Source organism: Camelus ferus, chromosome 17 (assembly GCF_009834535.1).
Source record: "Camelus ferus isolate YT-003-E chromosome 17, BCGSAC_Cfer_1.0, whole genome shotgun sequence".
Classification (NCBI taxonomy): domain Eukaryota; kingdom Metazoa; phylum Chordata; class Mammalia; order Artiodactyla; family Camelidae; genus Camelus; species Camelus ferus.
In genome coordinates, this window is record NC_045712.1 from 22,484,090 (window position 1) to 22,510,894 (window position 26,805).

At 47.2% G+C, this 26,805-nt stretch overlaps 2 protein-coding genes across 9 annotated transcripts in view; one reads left to right on the top strand and one right to left on the bottom strand.

Moving 5' to 3' along the window:
- IL17RB (interleukin 17 receptor B) overlaps positions 1-9,585 on the bottom strand; it is a 13,916-nt gene extending 4,331 nt beyond the window's left edge. The window contains exons 1-8 of the mRNA XM_032458259.1: positions 9,451-9,585; positions 7,584-7,608; positions 6,673-6,813; positions 5,066-5,193; positions 4,456-4,582; positions 2,595-2,642; positions 939-1,081; positions 490-561 (exon numbers count right to left, since the gene is read on the bottom strand). Coding sequence (XP_032314150.1) covers positions 490-561; positions 939-1,081; positions 2,595-2,642; positions 4,456-4,582; positions 5,066-5,193; positions 6,673-6,813; positions 7,584-7,608; positions 9,451-9,510 — 744 coding nt within the window. The 5' untranslated portion in view covers positions 9,511-9,585. The remainder of the gene's footprint in view (positions 1-489; positions 562-938; positions 1,082-2,594; positions 2,643-4,455; positions 4,583-5,065; positions 5,194-6,672; positions 6,814-7,583; positions 7,609-9,450) is intronic.
- A 101-nt stretch (positions 9,586-9,686) lies between these two features.
- Positions 9,687-26,805, top strand: part of CHDH (choline dehydrogenase) — a 31,931-nt gene continuing 14,812 nt past the window's right edge. The window contains exons 1-3 of one of the 8 annotated variants that reach the window (XM_032458264.1): positions 9,687-9,998; positions 24,088-24,154; positions 25,366-25,557. The gene's annotated coding sequence lies outside the window, so the exon portion shown is untranslated. Of the gene's footprint in view, positions 9,999-18,278; positions 18,284-24,087; positions 24,155-25,365; positions 25,558-26,805 lie in introns of those variants that run through there. The other 7 variants (XM_032458265.1, XM_032458263.1, XM_032458267.1 and 4 more) reach the window with 7 other exon arrangements.

Here is a 26,805-nt window from a genome sequence, read left to right on the forward strand (position 1 = left end):
AAGCTTGGAGTTGAAAGAGCCCTGAGAGCATCGGCTACTCCAATTTCCTGTTCACCAGCAGAGTAAACTCAGGCCCTGAGAGAACAGAGTTGCCCTGCAAAGTTCATAAGTTGATCGGGAACCACAGCCTTCTGATTTCAAATCCTTTGTTACTTCAATTTGTGGTGAAAACAGAGGTTTGGGGAAATAAATTGGTACTCCTGTCTCAGAATTCCTCTGAGGAAAATGGGAATAAAAGCACTTTGGAAAGTCAACAGCCACTCAGAAGCAAAAAGGACTGTGACAGTAAGTCAGCTTCCCAACCTCACTGTGAAGACTGAGGCCAGGACTCCCTGTGAGCATCACTTAATGTAGACTGCTGGCAGAAGCGAGCTGGGGAGAGAACTCATCTGCTCCAACTAGAAAGGACTCCTCCAAGGTACCTCACAGCGGTGCCGTAGGTCTTCAGTCCCCTCTCGCCCCTTCCCAGGGCATCTCATTCAACTTTACCTGGACCACAGCACCTTCACTTTCCCTGGTCACTGGAACCACCACAGAAGTTCGAGTTTGTTCATTCTGGTGCTGGTGAGTGAGACAAAATCAAGAATTAGGAGCCATATGAGATGGCAGATCAAAGACTGCCAGTGAAAACACTGCTCTTCCCAAACTGGCGTTGAACTCATTAAACTGTGAATCAGGATTCATGCCATACTTCTGAGACCTCTAGTTTTGGTTGGGTTTAGATTCACAGGGCCGTTTCTGGGGATGACCCCCAGGGACTTGTTTTTCTTTGTTTAAATTAGTCAAAATAGCCCAGCACATCTGGATAACAGACAGTCCTGCCTGTGCTCTCTCAAAAGAATCTGTCCAGGGAATCTGCATTCTTCTTCAACAAGGTGGGGAGGGCTGGAGGTTGAGGATGGGGGTGTTGGTAGGGAAATGAAGCAGGGGAAATGTACCTTCAACACATAAGAAGTGCCGATTACAGTGGTATTTTGGATAAGAGCCATGTATCTGTTTCCAAGAGGACTGGTTGTAAAATTCACTTCTACCATTTTCTCACTCTTCCTACAAGCGGTGATGTTTGGATCCCACAAACTTCCTGTGAGTTGAGAGAGAATCACAAGGATGGAGGTGCATTTCAGTCCCCAAAAGGGCTTGACAGATACAGCTCTAAGTTCTCAGGCACACATCCAAGAGATCCAGATTCTTCTATACAAGGTACCTTTTATTTATCATCTTAATGTAATGTCTGCCCAGAAAAGTTTTAAGCAAAAGTTGGTGACCTATGTCACTACTTTTGCTGAAAGCAGCTTTCCTGGGCTGGGGGTGGTGGGAGGCATAGGCCGGGTTCTACAGCTCACTTCTCAACATCATTCTGAGTGAAAGGCTGGGGTCAGGATTTCCTCCTTTCCAGGATGGGTAGCAGGAGCCACAGGTTAGACATATCTCAGTTTATAGAGCAAGTGAATTCAGGATCAGGACCACAGCTACTAGAACATTCTGGGTTCCAGGAGCTCCCTCCTTCAGAGCATCCTGCCACAGCTTTACCCAATATCAGGAGACAAGGAAATGCCTCATAGCTTAAGACGATACCCTGACAGGCCTACTCTAAGAAAAAGTGGGCTGTTTCAACTCATGTGGCTTGCAAATTAGCACTCAGTAAATTTCCAGGAACAGGATCTAGAATAGTTTGCATTGTTTTCCCCACCCAGGAGACAATTTCAGGCCCTAGCTCAGAACTGTCTTTAGGATTTGGGAACTAGGACTGATTGGAGACCCCGAGACCCCCTCACATCCCCCAGTGTTCATACTCCACATCTCTCACAGCAGGAGGCAAGAGAGGAAGCACGGTGCTCGAAGTCTGCCTTCCAGCAAGCTCAGTCAGCCAGGGTTCGCAGCGGTGCCTTGTTGGGGGTGTGGGTGCCGCAAGACAGGGACCAATCCCCCCAAGTACCACTGATCTCATTAGCACCCTAAGACTGTGTTACCCAGAAATGCATAAATCCTGGTAAACTCCTTGGAAATTGGATACTTAGGACTGATTATTCTGAAGGGGATTATTTCAAAATTTAAAGAGTAGGGGCAGGTTCTAACAGTCTGGCCTAGGAGAGGTGAAGTCCTGTGAGGTCACAGGTTAAAAGCATGGTTCTAGGTCATTACTGTAGCTAACACTAGCACCTTGAATGTTTGCAAACCCAGGCTGAAGGTGCACAGGATCCCAATGGCCATAGCTCAGTGGTACTGAGTGGTGTCTGAGCTGGGGAAGGACTTACAGATTCCCGTCCAGGCAGGAAGGGCCTTTGACTGGCACCACCTTAATTTTGGTTTGGGCTAAAATGTTACTTTAACCAAGGGTGGGAGGTGTTGAGGGTGTTTTTTTGTGACTTGCTCCCCACATAAACCTACCAAGAGTCTGTCCATCCTTGGACAGGCTGCTGGATTCAGTGGGCGCAGGGCTGGCTGGGGATCAGCCTTCACTGTCTGAGCAACTTGGATTCATAACAGCCCCACTCTAGACCTCAGTTCCTTGATCCTAAAAAAAAAACTTGAGCTGTGCTGGCTCAAGTTATGAGTTTCTTCTAATAACAAAAGCAAATGCTGTATTTACTTACCTGCCTCGATGCACTTTTTTTTGTATTTCATTATGTGGTCTAGGCAGCCTGGAAATTTGAACATTTTTACATTTTAGAAAACAAAAACTGCTCCTCCCCCTTGCCAATAAGTGTGTACATATATATGCTCATCACACCTATAACAAATTGCCAGAACGTTCCAGGTGTGAGGTAAGAGAGCAGATTTAAATGAGATGCTAACATTATACTATTAAACAGAAGATTATCTACCCATGAGGTGATAACCAGAGTCTAATTTAAATACAGTCTCTATCAAAACAGTATCTGTGATCCCCTCAAGAGAAGACTTGGAAACCAACCATTCTTTAAAAATGAGATTTGGTAACATCCATAAAGAGGAGGTAGAGTTCAATCCCACCCCGAACACCCCCATCCCTGTGGAGGGGTAGACTTAATGATTTGTTTCCAAAAACTAGAGAAAGGGAAAAATAAGAGTAGACTGATACAGAAGCCTGGCAGACACCACTTAAGGAAATGATGGGGGTGAGCACCAGTGGTGACGTCCTGACCAGATGTGATGAGAAGGCTGCTTCACCTCTGCGGGATTCTCACCAAACACCCAGAGCCCCTGCCTAATCATGAGACAAGCGTCAGACAAACCCAGATCAGGGGACATCCTGTGGGGTGCATGGCCAGCACTTCTCAGGACTGTCATGGTCATGAAGGACAGGGAAAGACTAAGAAACTGTCACATACCAGACAGGACACAAGGAGGCACAGGGGACCAAAAGTAACTGGAACATGAATGAAAAAGAAGGTAAAACCCAACTAAAGTCTAGAGTCACAAAAATATACAAAAGTTTGGTTCCTAGTTTTGACAAATGAACCATGGAAATGTAGGATGTTAACGATAGGGGAAACTGTGAAAAGTATACAGGAATTTTTGGTACTGTCTTTGCAACTTTTCTGTAAATCTAAAATTACTCCAAAATATAAAAATTTTTAAATGAGATTTAGTCTCATCAAGAATGCTGGGAACGACTGTGTGGTAAATGATGTGATACCAAGAATATACTGGTTCACAGTCTCAAGGAACAATGACAGATTAGAAATTGCCCCCTTTGGCTTTGATGCTGTACATGAGACAGGGTCAGGCATGGGGTACTGAACAGGTACTGAACACCCCAACAGCCTGGGTGGAGGTGGCATGGGAATTGCTGCAGCCAAGGACCATGCTGGACCCTGCACACGCACGATCCTGTCTCAGCCTTGCCCCAGTCCCATACGTGACACTGCAGGTGTGACACCAGAGAGCTGATCGGGTGTCATAGAGCAGGGGTAAGAATCCAGCACGCTGTGCCACCCTGCCTCTTTACTGCAGCCTAAGAGCCTCCTGGAGTCCACACACCCTCAGAGACCAGCCACACGCTGTCAAACTACACAGCCTGCCAGGAAGCCGAGACCAGAACAAACGTTTTACATCAATGACAAAGAGTGGCTACAGTGCATCAATCAAGAAGGACCAAAGTTTGAAAGGTCAGCTTCACTTTTACTGTGTGTGTAACACTGGGCAAGTTACTGAGGCCCTCCCTTTCTTCATCTATAAAACGGGGCTATCCCCACCTCAGCGCTGTTGGAGGCTTACGTGAGATGATGCATGTCAAGTGCTCAGCACAGCGCCTGACACACGGGAGTGGGCTTTCCCCTCCATTTTCCCTGACTTAGTCCTCTCCTCTGTGAGTGAGGTGCAGTTACTATTGTGTCCATATTTCAGATGAGTAAGCAAAGCTCCGCAAGGCTGAACACCATGTCCAGGGTACCCTGGCCTCTCTACCAAACCACATGCCCCAAAGCAGGTGTCCCAGCCAGACAAGAATAAGAAAAGAGTGAGGAAGTTTACCTGGTGAGGTGAAGTTCACAGCCATGGAGGGACCATCTTCATTCATGTTTGCATTGGGGATATTATGGGCCCCAATGAAATAGAGCGTGTTCAGCTCTACAGGAAAGCCTATGTAGGAGAACGTCCACTGCAAGGCAAAGCAGGAACCCCTGAGTTTCCAAGTCCTTTTCATTTATGATTTCATTCCTTAACCTCCTGCTGAAATTCATGTCTCTAGCCAATGTCTGCTAAGGAAATAGACCCCACAAAATTTGCCAGTATAACTCATAAAATCAGAGAAGTGTGGAATTCTAGAGCCCGGATGTAAGTTAAGTTCAGTTCCCCTCACTTTGCTGTTAGGGAAACTGAGGCCCAGGGATGCTGTCTTGCCCAAGGCACAAAGCAGAGAAGTGGCCAGAAATGGGATATGAACCCAGGGGGCCTGCTCAAGTCTCCAGGCTATAGCTGTTCACCAGCCTGTGGGGTGTGTGTGTGTGTGTGTGTGTGTGTGTGTGTGTGTGTGTGTGTGTGTGTGTGTGTGTGTGTGTGTGTGTGTGTGGCACAGGATCCACACTCCCCAGCAAAGGACCTGGCTTTAGTGACAATTAGCCAAGTGTCTCCAAGTGCTTACTTTGCCGCCAGAGGGTCTGGTCTGAGTCTGGAAGGCCTCGGTATAATTACACCTCACGCAGCTGTAGGACTGGAAGTTGCTTTTGCCCGTCACACAGATCTTGGTGGCCTTCAGCAAGCGGATGCTGGCTGCCGAGGTAGCAAGGGGGCAGTTGTATATTTAGCACTTCCTATGTGGCCGACTTGATGCTAGACAGCTTACCCTGCCTCATCTTAGTTCACATTCACCGTAGCCCTCCAGGGTAGGCCCTGTGGTTGTCCCCAGTTTACAGATGGGGTGAGTGAGGCTTAGGGAATTTCAGGGAGTGTTGCCTTAGCTTACAGAGTCCATCAGCGGCAGAATATGGATTCCAGTTCCAAAGCCTTTCTTCCTCATTGTTGAGCCTGATTTCACAGATAACCTGCAGAGGTGACTCTAACTCTGCACTATTTTGGGTCTCTTTTAAGAGGAACAGGCTGCTTTGTAGAACACCACAGAGGCCTTCCAGAGTGTCATCACCAGCTGTGCCTGTTCAGGCCGCACCTTTATCCATGCTGATCCTTCTCCCTGGAATGCCCTCGCCTCCTATTCTCTGCCTCTCCAAATCTTATTCCTTCAAGGCCCAACTCATGCACCACCACCTATAACAACAGCTAACAAAAACGAGCTCGCTCTATGCCAGGGATGAAGCCAAATGCCTTACTGCAACACTGACTTTAATGTGGTTTCACCAGGGCCCTCTCCTGCTCTCCCTCCCACCCCCTCAGTTGGAGCACAGGTCCTGCTGGGATCCCTCTGACTGTGTCTGTGCCAGTGTCTGCCTCCTCCTGACCCTCTGAGAATCCAACTGGGTAGGGACTATAGCTGACTCATCAATCCGTGCCTGGCACTCCCAGATTACTGACCCGATGGAATTTCGCTGAATTTAGTGGGTGGAACACACAGACATGGTCTTTAGGCCTCAAGGATTGGTTCTTCCAAAGAACTCACAAGGTGCCTTGGGAAATGCCAGGACCTCCATGATGCCATTTGGGAGGTGTAAAAGTTACGTTTTCCTAAACCTGGGGGGTTTTCTCTGGCCTTAACCCATTTTTCCATGAAGGCTAGCATAACATACAGAAAAGCACACAAGTGTAGTACCTGATGAGTTTGCACACTCATGCAGCCAGTACCCAGGTAAAGAAACTCCCCAGGAGTGTCCCCCAGGCCTCCTTTCAGTCACTCCTCACCCGAGAGTAGCCACTGTCCTGACTTCCGACCGCTTAGAGTAGTTTTGCCTGTTCTGCTCTTTTTGTTAATGGAATCATTTGATGGCTGCGACTGCAGGCATGTGTGCTTCTTCTGTCTGTGAGATTCCTCCATACTGTGTATAGTTATAGATTGTTCTTGCTCATTGCTATACTGGATTCTGTTTTGTGATTCCAATTCTACTGTCAGGCATTTGATGCATTCCATTTTTTTGGCTGTTAGGAATACTGCTACTATGAACATTCTAGTATGTGGCTTTGGTGCATGCATGTATGTATCCTGTTGGGTATGGGACTAGAGGGGAAGTAATGAGTCGTAGAATCTGCCCATTTCTGCTTTAGTAAACACTTCAGACCTTATCTTTAACTGATGCAACTTACCATCAGCCCGGAGTATCCAGCTTATGTTCATGAAAATTGAATAGTCCTCCATCACATCACTGCTTTTAACAGGTTCCACTCGGAGGCCCCTCAAGTCTCCTGGGGTCAGAGTATGTCGGACCATCCACTCTGGAGATGGTCCTAGGAGAAGGTGAGACTGGTCATGACACCCCCTCTCCAGCCCAGTCTAGTGCCACCTGTTGTTCTGTGTGACACACTCTGACCCACCCCTCACTCACAATTCATCTCTTCTTCCTGCTAAGGTAGGCCAGACACCTCTCAGTGCTGGCTGGTATACAGCCGAGGTGATGCTCACCTCCTGGCCCCAGCCTGCAGAGCACGTGGGATCACTCCAGGTCCCTGTGTACGTATGTCTGCATCTGATGTATTTGGTATGTTTATGAGGATCAGTCCTGCCTTCCTCATGCTTCAGCCTGGACTCCAGCCAGCTGGCCCACATGACTCCTTCCTACCTCCTAGTTTCTGCCAGTACCATCTCTCCTTCAGCTCATGCTGTGTATCCATATTTCTTGGGCAGAAGCCCACTCATTCTTCAGATGCTACCATCCCCAACACTCCTCCTTCTCTAAAATATTTGCTTCCTGTTCCCAGCTATAAGTGACGTCCATCCCACGGCCGTTGATCTCCCTCTGAGGAGAGGCAGCCTTTCTTTTCTGTCTTGCATGGTGATTCCTGCCCTGCCTGTGCCTCTTCCTGCCAGGAGGCCAGCCCACCCAAAACCCTGAGAGCTCTGCCTTGGGCAGGTAGAAGCTTCACCCGCATTAGTTAACAAAGCAATGGTTTACCCTGCGCCTGGTCCCTAATGACCCACTGCCAGGATTTGGGTCCCTTAAAAGTGCAACTGTGCTTTCAATGTAAAGCCCCACATACCCATTTCCTAGTGCACCTACCGGATTCAGAGCCACACTGAATTGTCTGCAAGAGAGAAAGAAACCAAGTGCCATGTTGAATGCCGGCAAACCACAAGCCTTCATTTGCCAAATTAGACAAAACACCATCTTTTTCCTTAAATGCATATACAAGTGATGAATGTTCAAATAAAAGCTGAGCCAGTTCCACTTCACTGGATTCTGTTCACAGTTTGGGGAAGACTAAGTGTCGCCATGGTAGGCTGTGGTGGACCGTAGGTTAGCCACCGGTATGCATGATCCTCAAGTCTGCCCATCACTTCCCTTAGAGACCACAGGTAGGTCTCCACCCGCTCTGCACCTCGGCCTTCCGCGCTGCAAGCAGGAGATAACTCTGGACCATTATGAAGGCCCCTTCACGCTAACGTTTCACTGTAGGTTTTCAGAACAGTCTATAATATTTATTGAGTTTCCCCAGGTTAAGGACTGGCTGTGCCAAGAAGATGAGGAGAAGGAAGCTGTGAATGCAGTCTGTGGTACCTTCCCCAGGTTCTTAGAAAAAAAATCCTCTTTTAATATAAAAAGACTCACCTGAGCTATTTACAAAATCATAAAGCAACTGTGATTTCATCATGTTATCTTTTTAAAATAACTTTAAAAAAAATAAATAGTATCATCAATGTCTAAGAAAGGCCAGCACTAAATCCTTTGAGGTTAACTGCTTATGTCTTTTCATAAGAAAAAATAATTAGTACTTCGGTTTTGTAATTAAAAAAAAAAAAAAACTGGACCTAAAAGGCAGCAGAACATTCCAACTACAAGACCCAAGGTGATAACCCCACCAGTTGTGGAATCTGAGTCCTCTCAGCCTCAGTGTTTCCAAATGCCTTGTAAGACACAAGGCAAGACTTGATGGTTCGAGTAATCTGAGTTGGGTGAAACTTCAGTTGCTCATCTTTGTCTTTTTAAAGCTGAATTCTAAGGGGGTATCATCAGTTTTGTTTTTCTCTTTGAACAAATGAGCCAGCACACTGGGAGCTAAGTTTTTGTCAAAGGGCTGGTGAGACAAAATTTAGAAAGAAGCAAAGCATCAGCTCTAAACTTTACAGAGTTCAAGCTGTTGGCCTAATAGCAACTACTGCAAAGACAATGAATTCTTCCTCTAGTGGAAAAGGCCAGGGGGTCTCTTTGCTGAGACAGAGGACAAGGAGAGCAGCTGAAGACAGAGCAGGGAATGGGGTCTGTCCATCATCATCAAGTAACACCATGCTTTTATGCTATGTGCTGTGCTAAAAGGGCAGAGAGATAACTTCAAATGCTATTTTGCAGATAAGCTTTTTCTTCTTTGATGACCCAGAAAATTCCTTCAGTCCTTCAAGTCATAGGGGAAGGAAGGAAACCCAAAGGTAGAGTTCAGGAGCTTAGCTCTGGGGGCAAGGGCCCCAGCACAGCCAAATCAACATGGCCAAAAAGGCAAGTAGAATGGAGAAGTAGGTCTTAGCCGACGAAGTGGGCAGACCTCAAGACCCCAGGCAGTAACCATACTGAACACCTACCATGTGCCAGGCTCTTTGCTGCTGCTTTGCAGCCCCTGTTGCTGTCCTTACTACACCCTGATGTATCCTTTTACAGATGAGGACACGCAGGCTCAGTGAGCATAACCAGCTGAATCCAGAGTACTCTGGCATCTGAACCCGGGTCTGTCTGATTCCCCCACCCCTGACTCAAGCAGCCCGATGCCCAGTGCCCTCCCGGCCGGTACCAGTTGGCTGCCCCAGAGAGTGCACAGGTACTCCCTCCCAAGGGTCCTCGCCAAGCACCCCAGAGAAACTTGAGTTGACCGACCTCTCAGGGTTCGGGCTCAAGGGACGGGAATGCTGGAAAGAAAGGGGCGGGCAAGGGGGCTTACCGGCTCCGAGGTCGCCGCACCCCCGCACAACGCCGCCAGACTCAGCATCACTAACAACATCGCGGAGCCACCACCCGCCAACGCTCCGGCTCGACGCAGCCTTGTGCGGCGCTCTTATCCCGGTGCGAGGCCATCCCTCCCGGCTCCGCCTCCCACCCCCACCCCGCCAGCGCCACCCTGTCAGGGGAGGCCCTCTGGCGCCCCCTCGGGGTGGGGAATGGAGAAGCGCCCGGTCGGTGGGGCCCGGAGGGATACCCACGTCCGAGCGGCTCCGAGTCGCCTCGGGCGCGCCCGTCCGGCGCACACGTGCGTTCAATGAGCCAGGTGCAAGATTGCACGCGCGCCCCGCCCTCCCGAGCCCGGCCGGCCGGGAGCAGATTGGGTGCGAGCTGCCCGTGGTGCTCCTCCTGGCCGCCAGTAGCGCGCGGAGCACCGGCGCGTTCAGTTAAAGTGTAACGGGGCAGGCAGGGCAGGGCCAGGCCGCCGCCGCCGCCAGCTCCTCCGGTTCCACCACTGACCATCCCGGCACTCCGACCGAGCTGCCCACGGTGAGTAGCGGGGACGCGCCCGACCCCCGGTCCACCCGCCCCGAACCAACTTGGCCGAAGCCCGGAATCCCGGGCGGCCTCAGGCCCAGAGGTCGGGTAGGTTGGGAGGACCTGGTCTGAACGCCAAAGTTGGGGCCCCACTGGGCGCTACTGCCGAGCCCTAGGAAACAAAAGCGGTGGGATGCGGGCAGCAAAGTCTGAGTTCTTCTGGGAAACTAGTTCCTCGCAGGAACTAAGTAATATGTAATTCGTGTAATGAAACTCTCCCTTTTCCCAGGTTTTTCTGGTCAATGTGTATTACCACAAAATGAGTCCTGACACTAACACTTGGGTCTCCGGAAGGCGGAAGCCTTCACCCTAAAGTTTGGAGGTGGGGTTCTCGAGTTTCACGGCATCCCTGATCTCTGAGCCAGCGTTAAATGCAAATTCTGGGCCTCTTCTAAGAGAGCAAACACAGTCCCTCAGGTCTGGGCAGGGTCCGGGATCTGCATTTAACTTAGACCTCCCCTGTAATTCAGTGCAGGTGGACCAGGACCATTGTTTGAGACAGTGGTTTGGGGAAAGGTTAATAAAAATCAGCTGGGCCAACAGTGGGTCGCAGAGCTTGCAACTCTGCTGCTTCAGCTCCACTGTTTGCAAAGAACAAGACCAACCCAAGGTCCGTTAAACTCGTAGGCCAAGTTAATTCCATTCTTTAGATGAAGAGGCCAAGACCTGGGCAGGGATGTGGGACTTAAGGATGGGATTGTCAGATTGTGAGAGGTTGACTTGGTCAAGCAGCTCTTTTTGTTGAGGTTCTCTGCACCAGGCCTGGCCCACGTGCCTGATTCAGATTTGGGCCTGCATGGAGTGGGAGCCAGTCTCAATGTCAGCTGGGGGCTCTGGCATGCACACATGTGGATTGCAGGTGACATTTCCAAGGGATTAGTCTGATTTCTGACCAAAAAGAGTGATTCAGGTCTGACTGGGGCTGGGCCACTCTGGGCCCCCCACTCAACCTCTCTGAGTTGCTTTGAGCCCTATGGTCCCTGAGATAATTTCCAGCTCTAATAGTTGTCTTAACAGTCATGTGCAGGGTGCTGGCTGACAGGTGCTCTCAGATTGAAGATGAGTGTGGTGAGAGCATGTTCAAGGGCACATGTGTCCGCCCTGCTGTGGAAGCACAGATGCAGACAGTTTCCAGCTCTGAGATTATGAACTTTGTCCCATGGTGCTCAGGAACCATGGCAGACATTTGGGTGGTGGTCAGTGTTCAGTTTCAGAAAGGCCTCCTGCGTGGCTATGTCGGGTGGTGAGACCAGCCCCTCTGAGACCAGCCAGGAGGCAGCTGCTCACCCAGATGCATTCACTGGACCAATAGCTGAGTCTGCCCTGGGCCAGGCTCTTAGCTGTGCCAGCTTTACAGCCATGCCTCAAAGTAGGCCTAGCTGCAGGAGCTTGGGCCCTTGAATGTGAAGGCTTTGGGGACAACCAGGGGTGCAGAGGTTAGTCCTGGAGATCCAGTTTGTGCATCAGACATGTATAGTGGGTGGTAGAGAGGAAGGAGGATAGGGTTCTAGGGGAGGAGAACTTCCTGGAGATGAAGGCTAGGAGGTGCTGCACCAGGAAGACCCAGGAGTGAGGGGGCATCCATGATGTCACATGGGGCAGAGGGGCCAGGGTGGCCTGGTCTGAGGTAGGCCCTTGCCTTAGGTCTTCGGCAATCAGGAGTGTCTTTGGCAAGAGGGAATGAGACAGGCATGGGAGGAAGTGGGTTCTGAGATGGGAGTGGAGTGGGGTGGCTTTGTTTCAAGAAAGGGTGAGGCTGAGAGTCCTCCAGGGGATGAAGCTGATGGGCAAAGAGGAGAGGGAAGATAAGGTGAGCGAGGTGCTCAGGGGGCTGAGCATCAGATAGAAGAGGAAGGAGGGAACCTGGGCAGTGGATGCTGGCCATTGGCGCGGGACACAGACTGAGCAAGCCCTGCCAGTGTCCTGGGTCCTGGGTTGGGTGTGTGTGGGCACAGAAATAGTACCACCTTGGCCCTGGTTCTCTGATACCCACAGCAGTCTGTAGGCAGGACTGCAGAGTGGGCAGTCCTGAGGAGAGCACTTCAGCCACGGCTGGTGTTCTCTGTTGGCCGATGAGGTGTGTTTGCCTGTCTTCTCGAGGGGGAGGGGTCTGCCCTGGATCAGAATGTCATTCCAAAAAGTGTCCCTCCATGAGTAGTCCTTGTTGGTTAAGCGTGCAGCCTCTGACGTGGCCTGCTGGAAGGGACACATTTGTTTGACTGCCTAAGCCCAGTAGCATTGTGACTTTGTAAACTGGAGGCAGGGCCACTGCGGGTCGAGAGGTCAAAGCTTCCTCTCTCTCTCTCTCTGACCTCTGGAAGTCACTGCCTATTTCAGAGCCTCAGTTTCCTTTTCTGTAAAGTGGGGCAGTTGAGACAGTGTAATGGCAACACTGAAGTGAGGTGACTCAAGTCTGTAAGGGAAGCAGCCTTTGCAGATGCTCTGACCTTCCCACCTCGGTCATAAATTCTGCCAGATCCGGGTTTCTGGAACAGCCACTGTGCAGTGTGCCTTCATGTCTGGGTATTTAGTAGGCATTTGTTAAATGCTTGAATGAATGAATGAATGAATGAAGGCACACGTTCCTCTGAGGCGGGTGCTTAAGCTTGCACCTAAGCCTGCCAGGCCAGAGAGCTGGTTTGGGCTTCCTCGTCTTTCTCCCCACTTCCTCCTCTGGTAGGTGAAGCTCGCCTCTACTGAGCCTGGAAGACCACTCTTCCCATGACTCTGACTCCAGACCCCCGGGCACAGGCTCTGTGCCACCGCTGGGAGTTGAGAGGCCAGGATTTCAGATCGCCTGGCTGTGCTACTCACTCACCAGTGCTGGCCTCAGGTGAGGCTGAAGCCTCAGTTTCCCCTGGCCTGGTAGGGCTATTGGAAGACTATGAAGCGGTGGGAAGAAAGTTGAAGGACTTAAAGGTGCTGTGTAAATTTAGGGACAAGAGAGGCAGGACAGGAAAAAAAAAACCAAATTAATTTCATGGCCCAAATAGGGAAATTTCTTTGGACCCAAGTGCAGTGATGTCCTCAGGTCTGTCACTTTTATCAGACCTTTGTTTTTCTACCCTGTCCATCACCAAGGGAACAAGGCCATTGGGGTTGTTGACAGGTCCCAGGCCCAGCCTCTGCCCACACAGGTGGAATTTTCCACTTCTTTTTTTTTTTTTTCAAATATTAATCAAGGCACCAGCCAGTCAACAGTGGACTTATTGTCTTGTGAAGAGCAAGCTGTTTCTGGCAAACCCTGGCTACCTCCCAGGGCCCAGGCAGCCTGCCTGAAGTGGGGCAGGGTCTGTTGGGAGCACTCTGCCCTCAGTACCACCCCGCACCCTATTCTGCTCCAGCTGCTTGACTTTTGCAGAGTCAGTGGCTGTGCCTGCTTTGAGCCAGGGACTCTGAAGCCACACTGAGTGCCTGCTCCTGGTTCCCAGCAGGGCCACAGAACCGCAGACGTTTTCTCTGCTCCAGTGAGGAGGGGCTGGCCTAGGAGCACACACAGATGCAGGCTGTGGTGTCACTGCACCTCAGTACTACTCCCACCAGTTCTTAGGATGGAACCCTGGGAGGTCACAGCCTGTGTGTACTTGCATCGATTTTCAAATGTGTTGTCACAGTGGGGCCTCGAAGGAAGTCCAGAACACAGAGGAGGCCAGTACTGTTTCTCTCTCAAAGTTCCATCTGTACATGGGTGACAGAGTCAGCCTCCCAGGGCTGGAGGGAGGATTACTGGAGATAGCAGGGGGTGGAGCGGTGTGCATGTGTGGGGCTCATATGGCAGGGACAGCCAACTATTTCTTGATCAATGATACTTTAACTACTCTGTTATGAGTAATATTTTGCTGATAGTTGGAGCATCACTCTCTGTACTTTATGGAGGAGGAAATGGAATGAGTGAGGATGGAAGGAAGAGAGCAGGGAGGGACCCAGGCCACGCTGTGAACTTGATAAAGCCGCCGCCACGTGCTTTTGACTTTGCACTCGTAATTCTTTGGAGGGTGGTTTTGGCTCTTTTCTTTTTCTCTGCTAACAAATCTATGAAATGGGTAGCTCTGTTCCTATTTTATTGATATGGAAACTGAGGCCCAGAGCTGCTAAACCAATAGTGACAGAATTGGGGCTGCAAACCAAGGATCTTGACCTCCATCTCTTTTCACTTTTTAAAAAAGTAGTCAAACTTGAACGTGGAACTGCAATATGTGAAACAGATACAGGAGATGCTGCATATTGGTGTGAGTTTATCTTATAAGTTCATATTTGTGGGGTTTTTTTTTTGCATATCATAGAATAGCGATGCTATTTCCCCTAGCACATCCTTGAAATGGGGGCGTGTGGGTGCTCACTGACGGCCTGCACTGGCCCCGCTGCCTGATTCCCATGCCCCCGTTCAGTGACAGAGCCCTTTGTGTCTACGCAAGGAAGCAGTGGGCGTTGTTTAAGCAGCTCGCCTGTCAGTCCTTAGGACCCTCTGCAGTTAAGCCCCTCCAGGTGTTTGAAAGGGACACAGTAGTGGGCGTGTGTGGGAAAGTTGGCTGACTCATCTGCTTGCTGCTGGTTTATAAATGAAAGTGGGCTGGCTCTGGGCTGTGATCCTGCCCCCTGCCACTCCGCGGATGGGCTGACACCCTGCCCGGGGTACTCAGTGCCTCTGGGCCTCGCTGGCCGTTGGTGGAGTGTGACTCCCAGCCTGTAACAGTGCCTGATTGACCATGGGTTAAAGAGTAAACTGGCCCCACAGCGCTGCTGCTCTCTGCTGTCTGCCCAGCCGTGTCTGTAGCAAAGGTGGGAATCCGGCTGCATGTGGTGGGGAGGGAAGCTCTGTCCCTGGGCCTTGGGCAGTACCACCTGCACACGTGGGTTTGCCCTCCATGGGATTGATGTCTAGTCCTTAATAGACCATCCCAGACTCCCTGTGGTGAAGGACCACATCTGTGTGATTATTAAATTTTAATCTTGAATGGGCTGATTAAAAAAAAAAAAGAAATTGTTATAAAAACAAAGATATACCGCATTTAAGCCTATTACCTTATTAGGGTTCTCTGCTGACAAGTCACTGGTCAGACTGCCAAACCCTGCCTTTCCATTCTGTGCTTATCTTCCTCAGACAGTCGAAAAATAGGAAAATAGCACATGGGCTGGCCCTGGCCTCCGAGCCCCGACTCCTTCACCTCTGGGTGTGAGGTGGGGGTTTTTATGAGTTGAAAGCATGCTTGAAAGAGGAAGTGGGTAGCAAGCCTTTATCAAAGGCCCCGAACTTCTGTGGAAAAGGGAGGAGCCCTTCAGCCTGGACGGGGCTCTGGCCTGTGAGTTGCTCCCAGTCTGCCTTCTTTCCCTCACTCCTTTAGCAGGGATAGTTGAGATTTAAAACAGACAGCAAAAACAAAAGTCCTTTTTGTCGTGGAAAATTTTGGAACACGTACAAAATTAGCCAGAAGAGAGGATTGAGCCCCACGTCCTATAACCTCATGGGTTTCGTCTGTCCCTGGAATCCCTGGGATTATTTTAAACCAAATCACAAATATGGTTCATTTTTACTCTGTTAATTTTTCAGTAGGTATCGTGGAAAGAGTCATTTTAAACAACAGAACCACAGGACTGGGGTCACATCTGACAAACGGTGACTTCTTAACGTCCTCAGATACCCAGTGTCTGAATCCCAGGATCTGAATGAGATCCATACGTTATTCCCCGTGATCTATGGATTTCCCTCCATCTCTCTCTGTCTTGTTTCTTTTTCACTCGAACTTGTTGGATGAGGTTTCCCTTGGCCTGGATTGGGTGCGTGGTGTCCCTGAGTGTCCTTCCACATGTTCCCCTGAATTTCGAATTTCCTCTGAATCAGTGGGTGGACCTAGATGTATGATCAGATTCCGGTTTGGAGTTTTGGGTGAGGCTTTTTCACTTTCTCTCATTCAGACCCCTGTCTCCACTTGAAGGAGAAATCATTTGTGTTTTTAATATTTCCCTGTGCGTGAAGTTACTCTCGTGAGGCCCAAGCTGACCCCTCCGCGGCTGCCAGGCTCCTGTCCATTATGAGATCCTCCAGCTACTATGTGGAGGACAGATGGTGAGGTGGCGTGGAAGGGACTTGGTGGATGCAGTGATGCTGCTAGGACGCAGGCAGGAGGGTCTGGGTGGGAGATGATGGAGCCTGACCTATGGGCGGACCAAAGTAGGCAGATTCAGCAGTGCCGGTCCCATGCCTTAAAGAGAATCACTGCCCCGCTGTGCCTCAGTTTCCATGCCTGCCTCCTCTCCTGAAGTGAACAATGTGTTCTTAATACACTAGTCACATAAGGAGCATTTATCGGACACCTGCTGTGTGCCTGGTCCTGGGAGCTATGAGCTCCCCGCTGCTGACTGAGAGTGAGCAAACATGGTTGATGCTCTGGGCACAGACCCTGTGAGGTGGAAATCTTGGCAGCTCATGAGGCCACAAGGCCACTGTGCCTGTCCCAAAGACCTCCTTCAACACTGCAGAGAGGGGAGAGCAGTTCCTCTTTCTGGTGTTACGTCTTTTCTGTGTAAGGGGCAGGGCACCAGGATCTTTTGTCCCCGCAGCCCTCCTCTGGTTTTGACTCAGACTTGGCAGTGCCCCCACCATTGGGTCCCCCACATTCCTACTTTCACCAGGGCCTCCTGTGCTACAGGAGCCCACCCACGCAGGCTTCGCGCAGGCCAGAGTTCAGGGAGGTTCACGTCAAAGGCCAGCCCGAGATGCTCCTACCCTGCCCCTGAGTCCGTCAGGCGACTGGTTCTGGGGGAGGCCCTGGGGGAATTGATTCCCTCAGCAGTGACCTAGATACTACACCTGCCTCCCAAACACACCTCATGCATACACACCACCTGCTCAGACTGGATCCACAGACACGCCGGCGAGGGAAAGAGATGGCAGGCAAGCGGGGGAGGAGCTGCCCTCGGGTATTAGGACTCTGGGTTTCCCTACCCTACACTGCTTTCGGTGGGACTACCACTGTGGAGGTTTTAGAAAGGGGGGAGGCTAACTAGAGAGAGGTGGGGGCTGCATAGGGCAAATGCCTGGAATGCAGGGTGCAAGGTCCTGTGGGCACCGTGGGGCCACAGAAGAGAGGAAGGAGGAGCTGCAAACATCAGAGGCCCCGCAGAAGCTGGCGCCCATGTGTCAACAATAGGAAACTCTTGACCCGGGTCACACAGAAGTCCCAGCAGAGTTGGGGATGAAAGCCTGGCCTTTGGTTGGCATCAGACTTGGAGGCTCCCCCTGGGGCTTTCTTGGCAGCCTGACCAGCTCTGCCCTGTCCCATGTCCCACCTGTAGCACCAGGAGGGCCCAGGGGCAAGTGGACCCTGCCCAAGCAGCCCAGAGTCGTCTCCAAAGCAGCAAACGATTAGCTATTTCAGGAGAAAAATGATTAGCTAATTGTGACTCATTTGTTTATTCTGCACCAATATGTGGGAGATGAGAGTTTTAGGAAGAGAAAGTTGACTTTTGAAGAAAATGCCTTTTTTAATTAAAAAGAAATTGAGCTACAACAGACATACAGTAAAAGTGTACTGATAGTGTATTTTTATCTGTATATATACCAGGTGACTACTACCAGGTCAGGATCCAGAACGTTCCTTGTTCCCCTTCTAAGTGGTGCCTCTGTCCGCCCTGGCACAGATGCATGAGTTCAGTGTCCCAGTCTCAGCCTACCCAGGTGTGGGAGCTGTAGGCTGCGTGCTGGCTGGTCTCCAACGTGTGTCCACTCAGCCGGCATTACAGAGGGCCAGCCTCTGGCCAGGCTCCGTGTTGAGGACAAGGCCACAGAGCCCTCAGCTGGGAGAATGGGCCTTCAACAGCTCATTTCACTCGTAGGATTGAGGTCCCAGTCAGTAGTACAAAGACAAGTCCCAGGATGGTTGTGGCCAGTGGTCAAGGAAGGCTCCCTGGAGGAAGCGTCAGTTGAGTGGGGCCTGAGGGAAAGTGAGGAGGGACCCAGGTGCAAGGAGGTGGGGACCCTGTACCTGGAAGAAGGAGCAGCATGTTCAAAGGCCCTGGCGGGAGAGGGGAGGGAAGGTGGTCCAGGTGCCTGGAACACAGAGAGTGAGGCTCGTGGTTTGGTGAGGGGTGGGTGGGGCAGGAGACAGGTAGGGCAGGGCTCCTGAGACAAGAGGGGCCCTGAGGCTGTGAGGAAGCTCATTTTACCACCTTGGGAGGGAGGGTTTCCTGGACTGAGAGTGGTGGTAGGTTCCTATGGGAGGAGGAGACAGCTGCCCAGGGTTCTTCACAGGACTGTTACCACCTAGCGAGGTCTCATCTCTTAGAACGAGACCCGTCCCACCCTGGGCCACCATCCCAAACTCACCACCTCCCACCCCCAGGGCTGGGCAATTGGGTGGCCTTGCCCTTGACAAAGCTTTGCCAAGCTTCAGGGAAGCCACTGAACTTCACCACTTCTTGGCCTCCAGAGCCCTGGTGGGCATGTGGCACCTTGTACCCTTTCCATATGCTGATGGTAACGTTTTAGCTCCAGGGATGTGGCTTTGTGGGTGAGGCCTGTGCTGGGCAGGTCTTGCGTCTGACTTGAAAAGGGACAGGGGCTCCCCCTCAGGCTTGTTTCTCTTTCTGTGATGTGGGACTGATGGTGATGACAATGAAGATGATAAAGCCCCCAACCCAGCGTCTTTGGGGGATTCAGAGTGTGTGGTAACCCACACGAGGTGCTCAGGATGGGTGGCTGCCCCATTATTATTATTATAATTACATATATTGTATATATATTATAATTATAACTCTGGTTCCATGACTTAACTGTGAACACGTAATGGGAGCTACAGAGCATTGTTCATTTGACTCACACAAAGCTTAGCCTAGAAGGCTGAGAACCTGTCGGAGGTCTTGCAGGAGAGCAGGTCAAAGCTGGGACTAGAAGGCCAGGTCAAGGGCAGGTGGCCTGCCCTGAATCCTCCATTAGACAACAACCCGCAAAGACCCCCAGACAGGGGAGGATGGCAGTGCCCCCACCGCTCTTTCTGCAGTTTTCTCTTGGAATTGTCATCACCACCCTGGCCCATGCATTCAGAGACAGATGTGAATGTCAAGTACCTCTGGGGACAGTGCCAGCCTCAGGGCACCAAGGGGCTTAGTGTCCATGAGCAGCTGAGCTTTGTACCCAGGTCTGCTCAAGCCATGTCTGTATTAACAGAGCCATGTGGTCACTATTTACTAATTTATTAATTTAAATTATTTATTATTTATTTTATTGACCTACAGTCAATTACAATCTGGCAATTTCTGGTGTACAGCACAATGTGTCAGTCATGCATATACATACATAAATTCATTTTCATATTTTTTTAATTAAGGGTTATTTATTACTAGATATTGAACATAGTTCCCTGTGCTATACAGAAAAAACATTTTTAAAATCAATTTTTATATATAGTGGCTAACATTTGTAAATCTCAAACTCTGAAGTTTCCCACCCCCTTTCCCTGGTAACCATAAGATTGTTTACTATGTCTGTGAGTCTTTCTGTTTTGTAGATGAGTTCATAGTGTCCTTTTTTCTTTTTCTTTTTTTTTTTTGATTTCACTTATGAGTGATATAATATGGTATTTTTCTTTCTGGTGACTTCATTTTAGAATGATGATCTCTAGGTCAATCCATGTTGCTGCAAATCGCACCATTTTATTCTTATTTATGGCTGAATAGTATTCCACTGTATAAATATACCACATCTTCTTCATCCAGTCATCTGTCGATGGATATTTATGTTGCTTCCATGTATTGACTCTTGTATATAGTGCTGCTGTGAACATGGGGTGCATGTGTCTTTTCAAATTAGAGTTCCCTCCAGATACATACCCAGAAGTAGGATTGCTTGATCATGTGGTAGGTCTATTTTTAGTTTTTGAGGAATCTCCATATTGTTTTCCATACTGACTGCACCAATTTAGATTCCCACCAGCAGTGTAGGAAGGTTCCTTTTTCTCCACACCCTCTCCAGCATTTATCATTTGTGGACTTTTTTTTTCATATATATTTTCATTGAAGTATAGTCAGTTTACAATGCTGTGTCAATTTCTGGTGTACAGCACAATACTACAGTCATAGGAACATATATATATTCATTTTCATATTCTTTTTAACTGTAAGCTACTGTAAGATATTGAATATAGTTCCCTGTGCATGTTGTTTATCTATTTTATATATAGGAGTTAGTATCTGCCAATCTCAATCTTCCAATTTATCCCTTCCCACCCCCTTTCCCCAGTAACCATAAGATTCTTTACTAAGTATGTGAGTCTATTTGTTTTGTAGATAAGTTCATAGTATCCTTTTTTTTTTTTTTTTTTAAGATTCCACATATGAGTGATAACGTGGTATTTTTTTTTCTCTTTCTGGCTTACTCACTTAGAATGACAATATCCAGGTCCATCCATGTTGCTGCAAATGCTATTTTTTTATTCTTTTTGATGGATGAGTGGTATTTCATTGTGTAAATATACCACAACTTCTTTATCCGGTCATCTGTCCATGGACATTTACATTGCTACCATGTCTTTGCTATTGCATATAGTGTTGTTATGAACATTGGGGTGCATGTATATTTTTGAAGTAGAGTTCCCTCTGCATATATACCCAGAAGTAGGATTGCTGGATCATGTGTTAGGTCTGTTTTTAGTTTTTTGAGGAATCTCCCTACTGTTTGCCGTACTGGCTGCATGAAACTACATTCCCACCAGCAGTGTCGGAGTGTTCCTTTTTCTCCACACCCTCTCCAGCATTTATCATTCATGGACTTTTTTAAAAAAATTTTTTTATTGAAGTATAGTCAGTTTACACTGTTGTGTCAGTTTCTGCTGTACAGCACAATACTTCAGTCAAAAAGGAACATATATTCGTTTTCATATTTTTTAACCATATGTTGTGACAAGATATTGAATATAGTTTCCTGTGCTATACAGTATAAACTTGTTTATCTATTTTATATTTAGTCGTTAGTATCTGCAAATCCCGAACTGTCATTTATCCTTTCCCACAGTCTGCACCCCAGTAACTGTAAGTTTGTTTTCTATGTCTGTGTGTCTGTTTCTGCTTTGTTAATAAGTTCATTTGCCTTTTTTTTTTTTAGATTCCACAGATAAGTGATATCATATGGTATTTTTCTTTCTCTTTCTGGCTTACTTAATTTTAGAATAACGATCTCTAGGTCCATCCATGTTGCTGCAAATAGCATTGTTTTTTCATGGTTGAGTAGTATTCCATTGTATAAATATACCACATCTTTATCCAGTCATCTGTTGATGGACATTTAGGTTGCTTCATGTCTTGGCTATTGTATATAGTTCTGCTGTGCACTTTGGGTGCATGTATCTTTTTGAATTAGAATTCTCTCTGGATACATACCCAGAAGTGGGATTGCTGGATCATATGCTATGTCTATTTTTGTTTTTTTGAGGAATCTTCATACTGTTTTCCATAATGGCTTCACCAAACTACATTCCCACCAGCACTGTAGGAGAGTTCCTTTCTCCCCACACTCTCTCCAGCATTTATTGTTCATGGACTTTTGAATGATGGCCATTCTGGTGTGTGGTCATACCTCATTGTAGTTTTGATTTGCCTTTCTCTGATAATTAGTGATATTGAGCATTTTTTTATGTGCCTGTTGGCCATTTGTATGTCTTCACTGGATAATTGTTTGTTGAGGTCTTCTACCCTTTTTTGGATTGGGTTGTTTGTTTTTTGTTATTAAGTTTTATGAGCTGTTTATATTTTCTGGAAATTAAGCCCTTGTCAGTCGCATCATTTGCAAGTATTTTCTCCCATTCCATAGGTTGTTTTCTTTTGCTTATGGTTTCCTTTGCTGTGCAAAAGCTTTTAAGTGTAATTAGGTCCCATTTGTTTATTGTTGCTTTTATTTCTATTGCCTGCGTAGACTGCCCTAGGAGAACGTTGCTAAGATTTATGTCAGAGAATGTTTTTCCTATGTTGTCTCCTAGAATATTTATCATGTCTTGTCTTATATGTAAGTCATTAAGCCACTTTGAATTCATTTTTGTGTGTGGTGTGAGGGAGTGTTCTAACTTCATTGACTTACATGCAGCTGTCCAGTTTCCCCAACAGCACTTGCTGAAGAGACTGTCTTTTCTCCATTGTATATTCTTGCCTCCTTTGTTGAAGATTATTTGACCATAGGTCTGTGGATTTATTTCTTGGCTCTCTCTTCTTTTCCATTGATCTGTATGTTATGTCTATTTTTATGCCGATACCATGCTGCTTTGATTACTGTAGCTCTTTAGTATTGTCTGAAGTCTGGGAGGGTTATTCCATCCAGCTTCATTCTTTTTCTTCAATATTGCTTTGGCATTTCTGGGTCTTTTGTGATTCCTTATGCATTTTACAATTATTTGTTCTAATTCTGTGAAAAGTGTCATGGATAATTTGATAGGGATCTCATTAAATCTGTAGATTTCCTTGGGCAGTATGGTTATTTTAACTATATTGATTCTTCCAATCCAAGAGCATGGGATATCTTTCCATTTCTAAGTCATCTTTCATTCCTTAATCAGTGTTTTGTAGTTCTCCATGTATGTCTTTCACCTCCTCGGTCAGATTTATTCCCAAGTATTTTACTGTTTTGGTAGCGATTTAAAAGGGATTGTTTCTTTACCTTCTTTTCCTGCTAATTCATTGTTAATGTAAAGAAGTGCAATTGATTTTTTTATGTTAATCTTGTATCTTGCTACCTTGCCAAATTCTTTTATCAGCTCTAGTAGTTTTTGTGTGGAGCTTTTAGGATTTTCTGTATGTAGTATCATGTTGTCTGCATATAGTGACAATTTTACCTCTTCTTTTCCAATTTGGATCCTTTTTATTTATTTATTTTTTTCTTGCCTGATTGCTCCAGCTTAGAATTCCAATACTATGTTGAATAGAAGTGGTGTGACTGGGCCCCCTTGTCTTTTTCCAGATTTTAATGGGAAGGCTTTCAGTTTTTCGCCCTTGAGTACTATGCTGTCTGTAGGTTTGTCATAAATAGCTTTTATTTTTGTCATAAATAGCTTTTATTTGAAACTTCTGTTTGGGCTGATGAAAAGTTTTAGACATGGATATTGCTGACAGCTGCATAACACTGAATATACATAATGCTGCTGGATAGGACACATTTTTTAAATGGTTAAAATGGTAATTTTTAATGTTATGTATATTTTACTATAATAAAAGTTAGCATAATGTTTTCAAGGTTCAGGTAAGGATCCTACTTCATGCCTTTGCATATAGGTATCCAGTTAACCCAGCACCAGTTGCCTAAAAGATGATACTTTCTCCACTGAGTGGTCTTGTCACCTAGTCAAAAATCAATTAACCATCTATAGGAGGGTTTATTTCTGGGTCCTCTGTTGGTCTGTATGTCTGTCCTTATGCCACCACCACGCTGTTTTGATTATTGCACCTCTGTAGGAAGCTCTGAAATCAGAAAGTGTTAGTCTTCCCACTGTGCTGTTTACCAAGATTGTTTTGGCTATTTGGGGTCCCTTGAGATTTCAAATGAATTTTAGGCTGGGTTTCTCTATTTCTCCAAAAGCAGTGTTGGGATTTTGCTAGGGATTACATTGAATCTGTAGAGTACCTTAGGTAGTATTTCATTTTAGCAATATTAAATCTTCCAGTCCATGAACACAGGCTGTCTTGCCCTTTTTTTATGTCTTCTTTTTAATTTCTTTCAGCAGTGGTTTGTAGTTTTCAGTCTTAAATCTTTCAACTCCATGGTTAAATTTATTTCTATACATTTTATTCTCTTTGCTGCTATTATAAATGGAATTGTCACCTTAATTTCCTTCTTAGATTATTCATTGTTAGTGTCTAGAAATGCACCTGATTTTTGTGTGTTGATTTTATATCCTGCAGCTTTGCTGAATTTGCTTATTAGCTCTAACAGTTATTGTGTGTGTCTGTGTGTAATCTTTAGGGTTTTCTACATGTTAGATCATGTCATCTACAGAGATAATTTTACTTCTTTCCTTAAAATTTTGATGCCTTTTATTTCCTTTTCTTGCCTAATTCCTGTGTCTAGAACTTCCAGTGCTGTGAAGAATAGAAGTGGCAAGAGTGAGTATCCTTGTCTTGTTCCTGATCTTAAGGTAAAGATTTCAGCCTTTTACCATTGAGTATGATGTTAGTCCAGGGTTTTTCACATATGGCTTTTATAATATTGAGGAAGTTTCATCCTATTCCTTGTGTACTGAGTGTTATCTTGAAACTGTGTTGAATTTTGTCAGATGCTTTTTGTGCATCAATTGAGATGAGTATGTGGTTTTTATTCCTTCATTCTATTAATGTGGTGTATTATATTGATTTGTTTTCGTATCTTGAGCCATATTTGCACTTCTGGGATAAATTCCACTTAGTCATGGTATATAATCCTTTTTAATATGCTGGTGAATTCAATTTGCTTATATTTTGTTTAGTATTCATAAGAGATATTGGTCTGTAGTTCTTTTGTTAGTGTCTTTGTTTGGGTTTGCTATCTGGTTAGTGGATGCCTCAGATAATGAATTAGGAAACTTGCCATCCTCTTCAATTTTTTGAAAGAATATGAGATGAATTGATGTTAATTCTGTAAATATTTGGTAGACTTAATGAGTGAAGCCATTTCGTCCAGGGCTTTTCTTTGTTGAGGGGGTTTTGATTACTAAGTATTTCCTTACTAATTATATAGGCTTACCATATTTTATATTTCTTCATGATTCAGTTTTGGTAGATAGTATATTTCTGGGAATTTTTCTATTTCATCTAAGTCATCCAACTTGTTGGTATGCAGTCATTCACAGTAGTTTCTTATAATTTTCATATCTGTAAAATCAGTAGTGATGTACCCACTTAAATTTCTGATTTTACTAATTTGAGTCTTCACTCTTTTTCATAGTCAATCTACCTAAAAGTTTGTCAAAAAAAAATTTTTTTTAAGAACGAACTTTAGGCTTGACTTTACTGCTTTTCTGTTCTTTATTTCATATATCTCTGCTCTAATCTTTATTATTTCCTTCATCTGCTAGCTTTGGGTTTAGTTTGCTCTTTTTTTCCTAGTTCCTTAAGACGTAAAGTTAGGTAATTTTTTGAGATCTTTCTTCCTTTGTAATGTAAACATTTACAACTATAAATTTCCCCTTAGCAGTGCTTTTGCTGCATCTCATAAGTTTTGGTATGTTGTGGTTTTATTTTCATTTGTCTAAAAGTATGTTTTAATTTCCTTTGTTATTTCTTCTTTGACACATTTGTTGTTTAAGAGCGTGTTGTTTCATGTTCACATATTTGTGAATTTTTCAGTTTTCCTTCTGATGTTGATTTCTAGTTTCATTCCATTATGATCAGAAAAGATACTCTGGGAGGAGCCAAGATGGCGGAGTAGAAGGACGCTGGTAGCTCACCCTCTCACACAAATACACCAAAACTCGCATCCACGGACCCACCCAGCCAACCAGAGCACCTGCTGGACTCCAACAGAACATCGCCCTCTTCAAAAGACAAAGACACCACGAATCTGGTAGGAGAAAGGGAAAAAAGAAAGAAGAAAAAGCAAAACAGTGTGGGTCTGGTCCTGTGGGGAGGGAGCCACAAAGGAGGAACAGCGCTCGCTCGCTGGGTCTCCCCTCTCCAACGGAGAGGCCAGCAGGGCGGAGGGGGAGCCTCTGAGGCTCAGATCTGTATGAAGCACCCCTTGACCGACAGAACTAAGTTAAATGGGCCACAGAGGGTCCCTGCGACACCCGGCCCCAGACGCAAGCAGGCAGCTGGGGGCTGGGACAGGCGGCCGGAGCCGGGCAGAGGATGGGGGTGGCTGCAATGAGGCGGCCCCAGGGGACTGCAGGGGGCTGCGCGCCGTGGCTGTGGGTGCACAGGGCAGAAGCACAGGGCAGAACAACCTGGGCCCTCCGTAAACAACGCGGCTGATGTGTCCTGGGGGGAGGGGCGCCGCAGCCTTTGTCTCTTCGGACCCGCGGTGCCAGTAATGGCACTTCTCGCGAGAAGAGAGGCGGGGCGCAGCCACAGCCGCCATCTCCTCCTGTGCGCGGTACCGGGCGGGGGCGTGGTCAAGACCTGAATTCGCACCTGGGGGCTCTGCAACCTCCTAGGCAGGACTGAGACTTGTTTACAGCCTGAGGCAGATAGGATCTTTCTGCCCTGGTACCTCAGAAAACACGAGCGCCGCCAAAACAAATAAGGAGCTGGGTTTTGGCATGGAGCAGGGGCGGGGTGGTTCCGCCGTCTTCCCTGAGTCCGCCTACAAAGCGCCGACTGGAGGCAGAGCGGGCAGCTGCACAGAGCAGCGGAGCGATCGGTGCTGGGAGAGGGCGGGTGGCCACCTGCCTTCCTGGCAGGAGCACAGCACCTGACCTTGGTGCTGGGAGGGGGCGCAATCCACTCGCCTACCTCGCCGGAGCGCAGCATCTGACTGCGGCATCAGGAGGGGCAGTGACCCGCCTGCCCACCAGGTAAGAGCTCAGCACCTGACCCACTGCTGGGAGGGGCCGCGATCTGCTTGCCGACAGGCACTGGGAGCAGCACATGAGGATGCCAACAGAGGGCCTCTGAAAACAGCAACCGTAGTTCAGGAAACAGGGTGAAGACAGAAAGACCTCTCGATAAAATCATTAAGACTGCACAGTCTCCAGAACACATCCCTGTTTTTTTTCTTTTTAATCTTTTTTATATGTTCTATTTTCTATTAACTTTTTAATTTTTACTTTTTAAACAATTGTATATGTCTCCAGTTTTAATCATTTCAAAATTT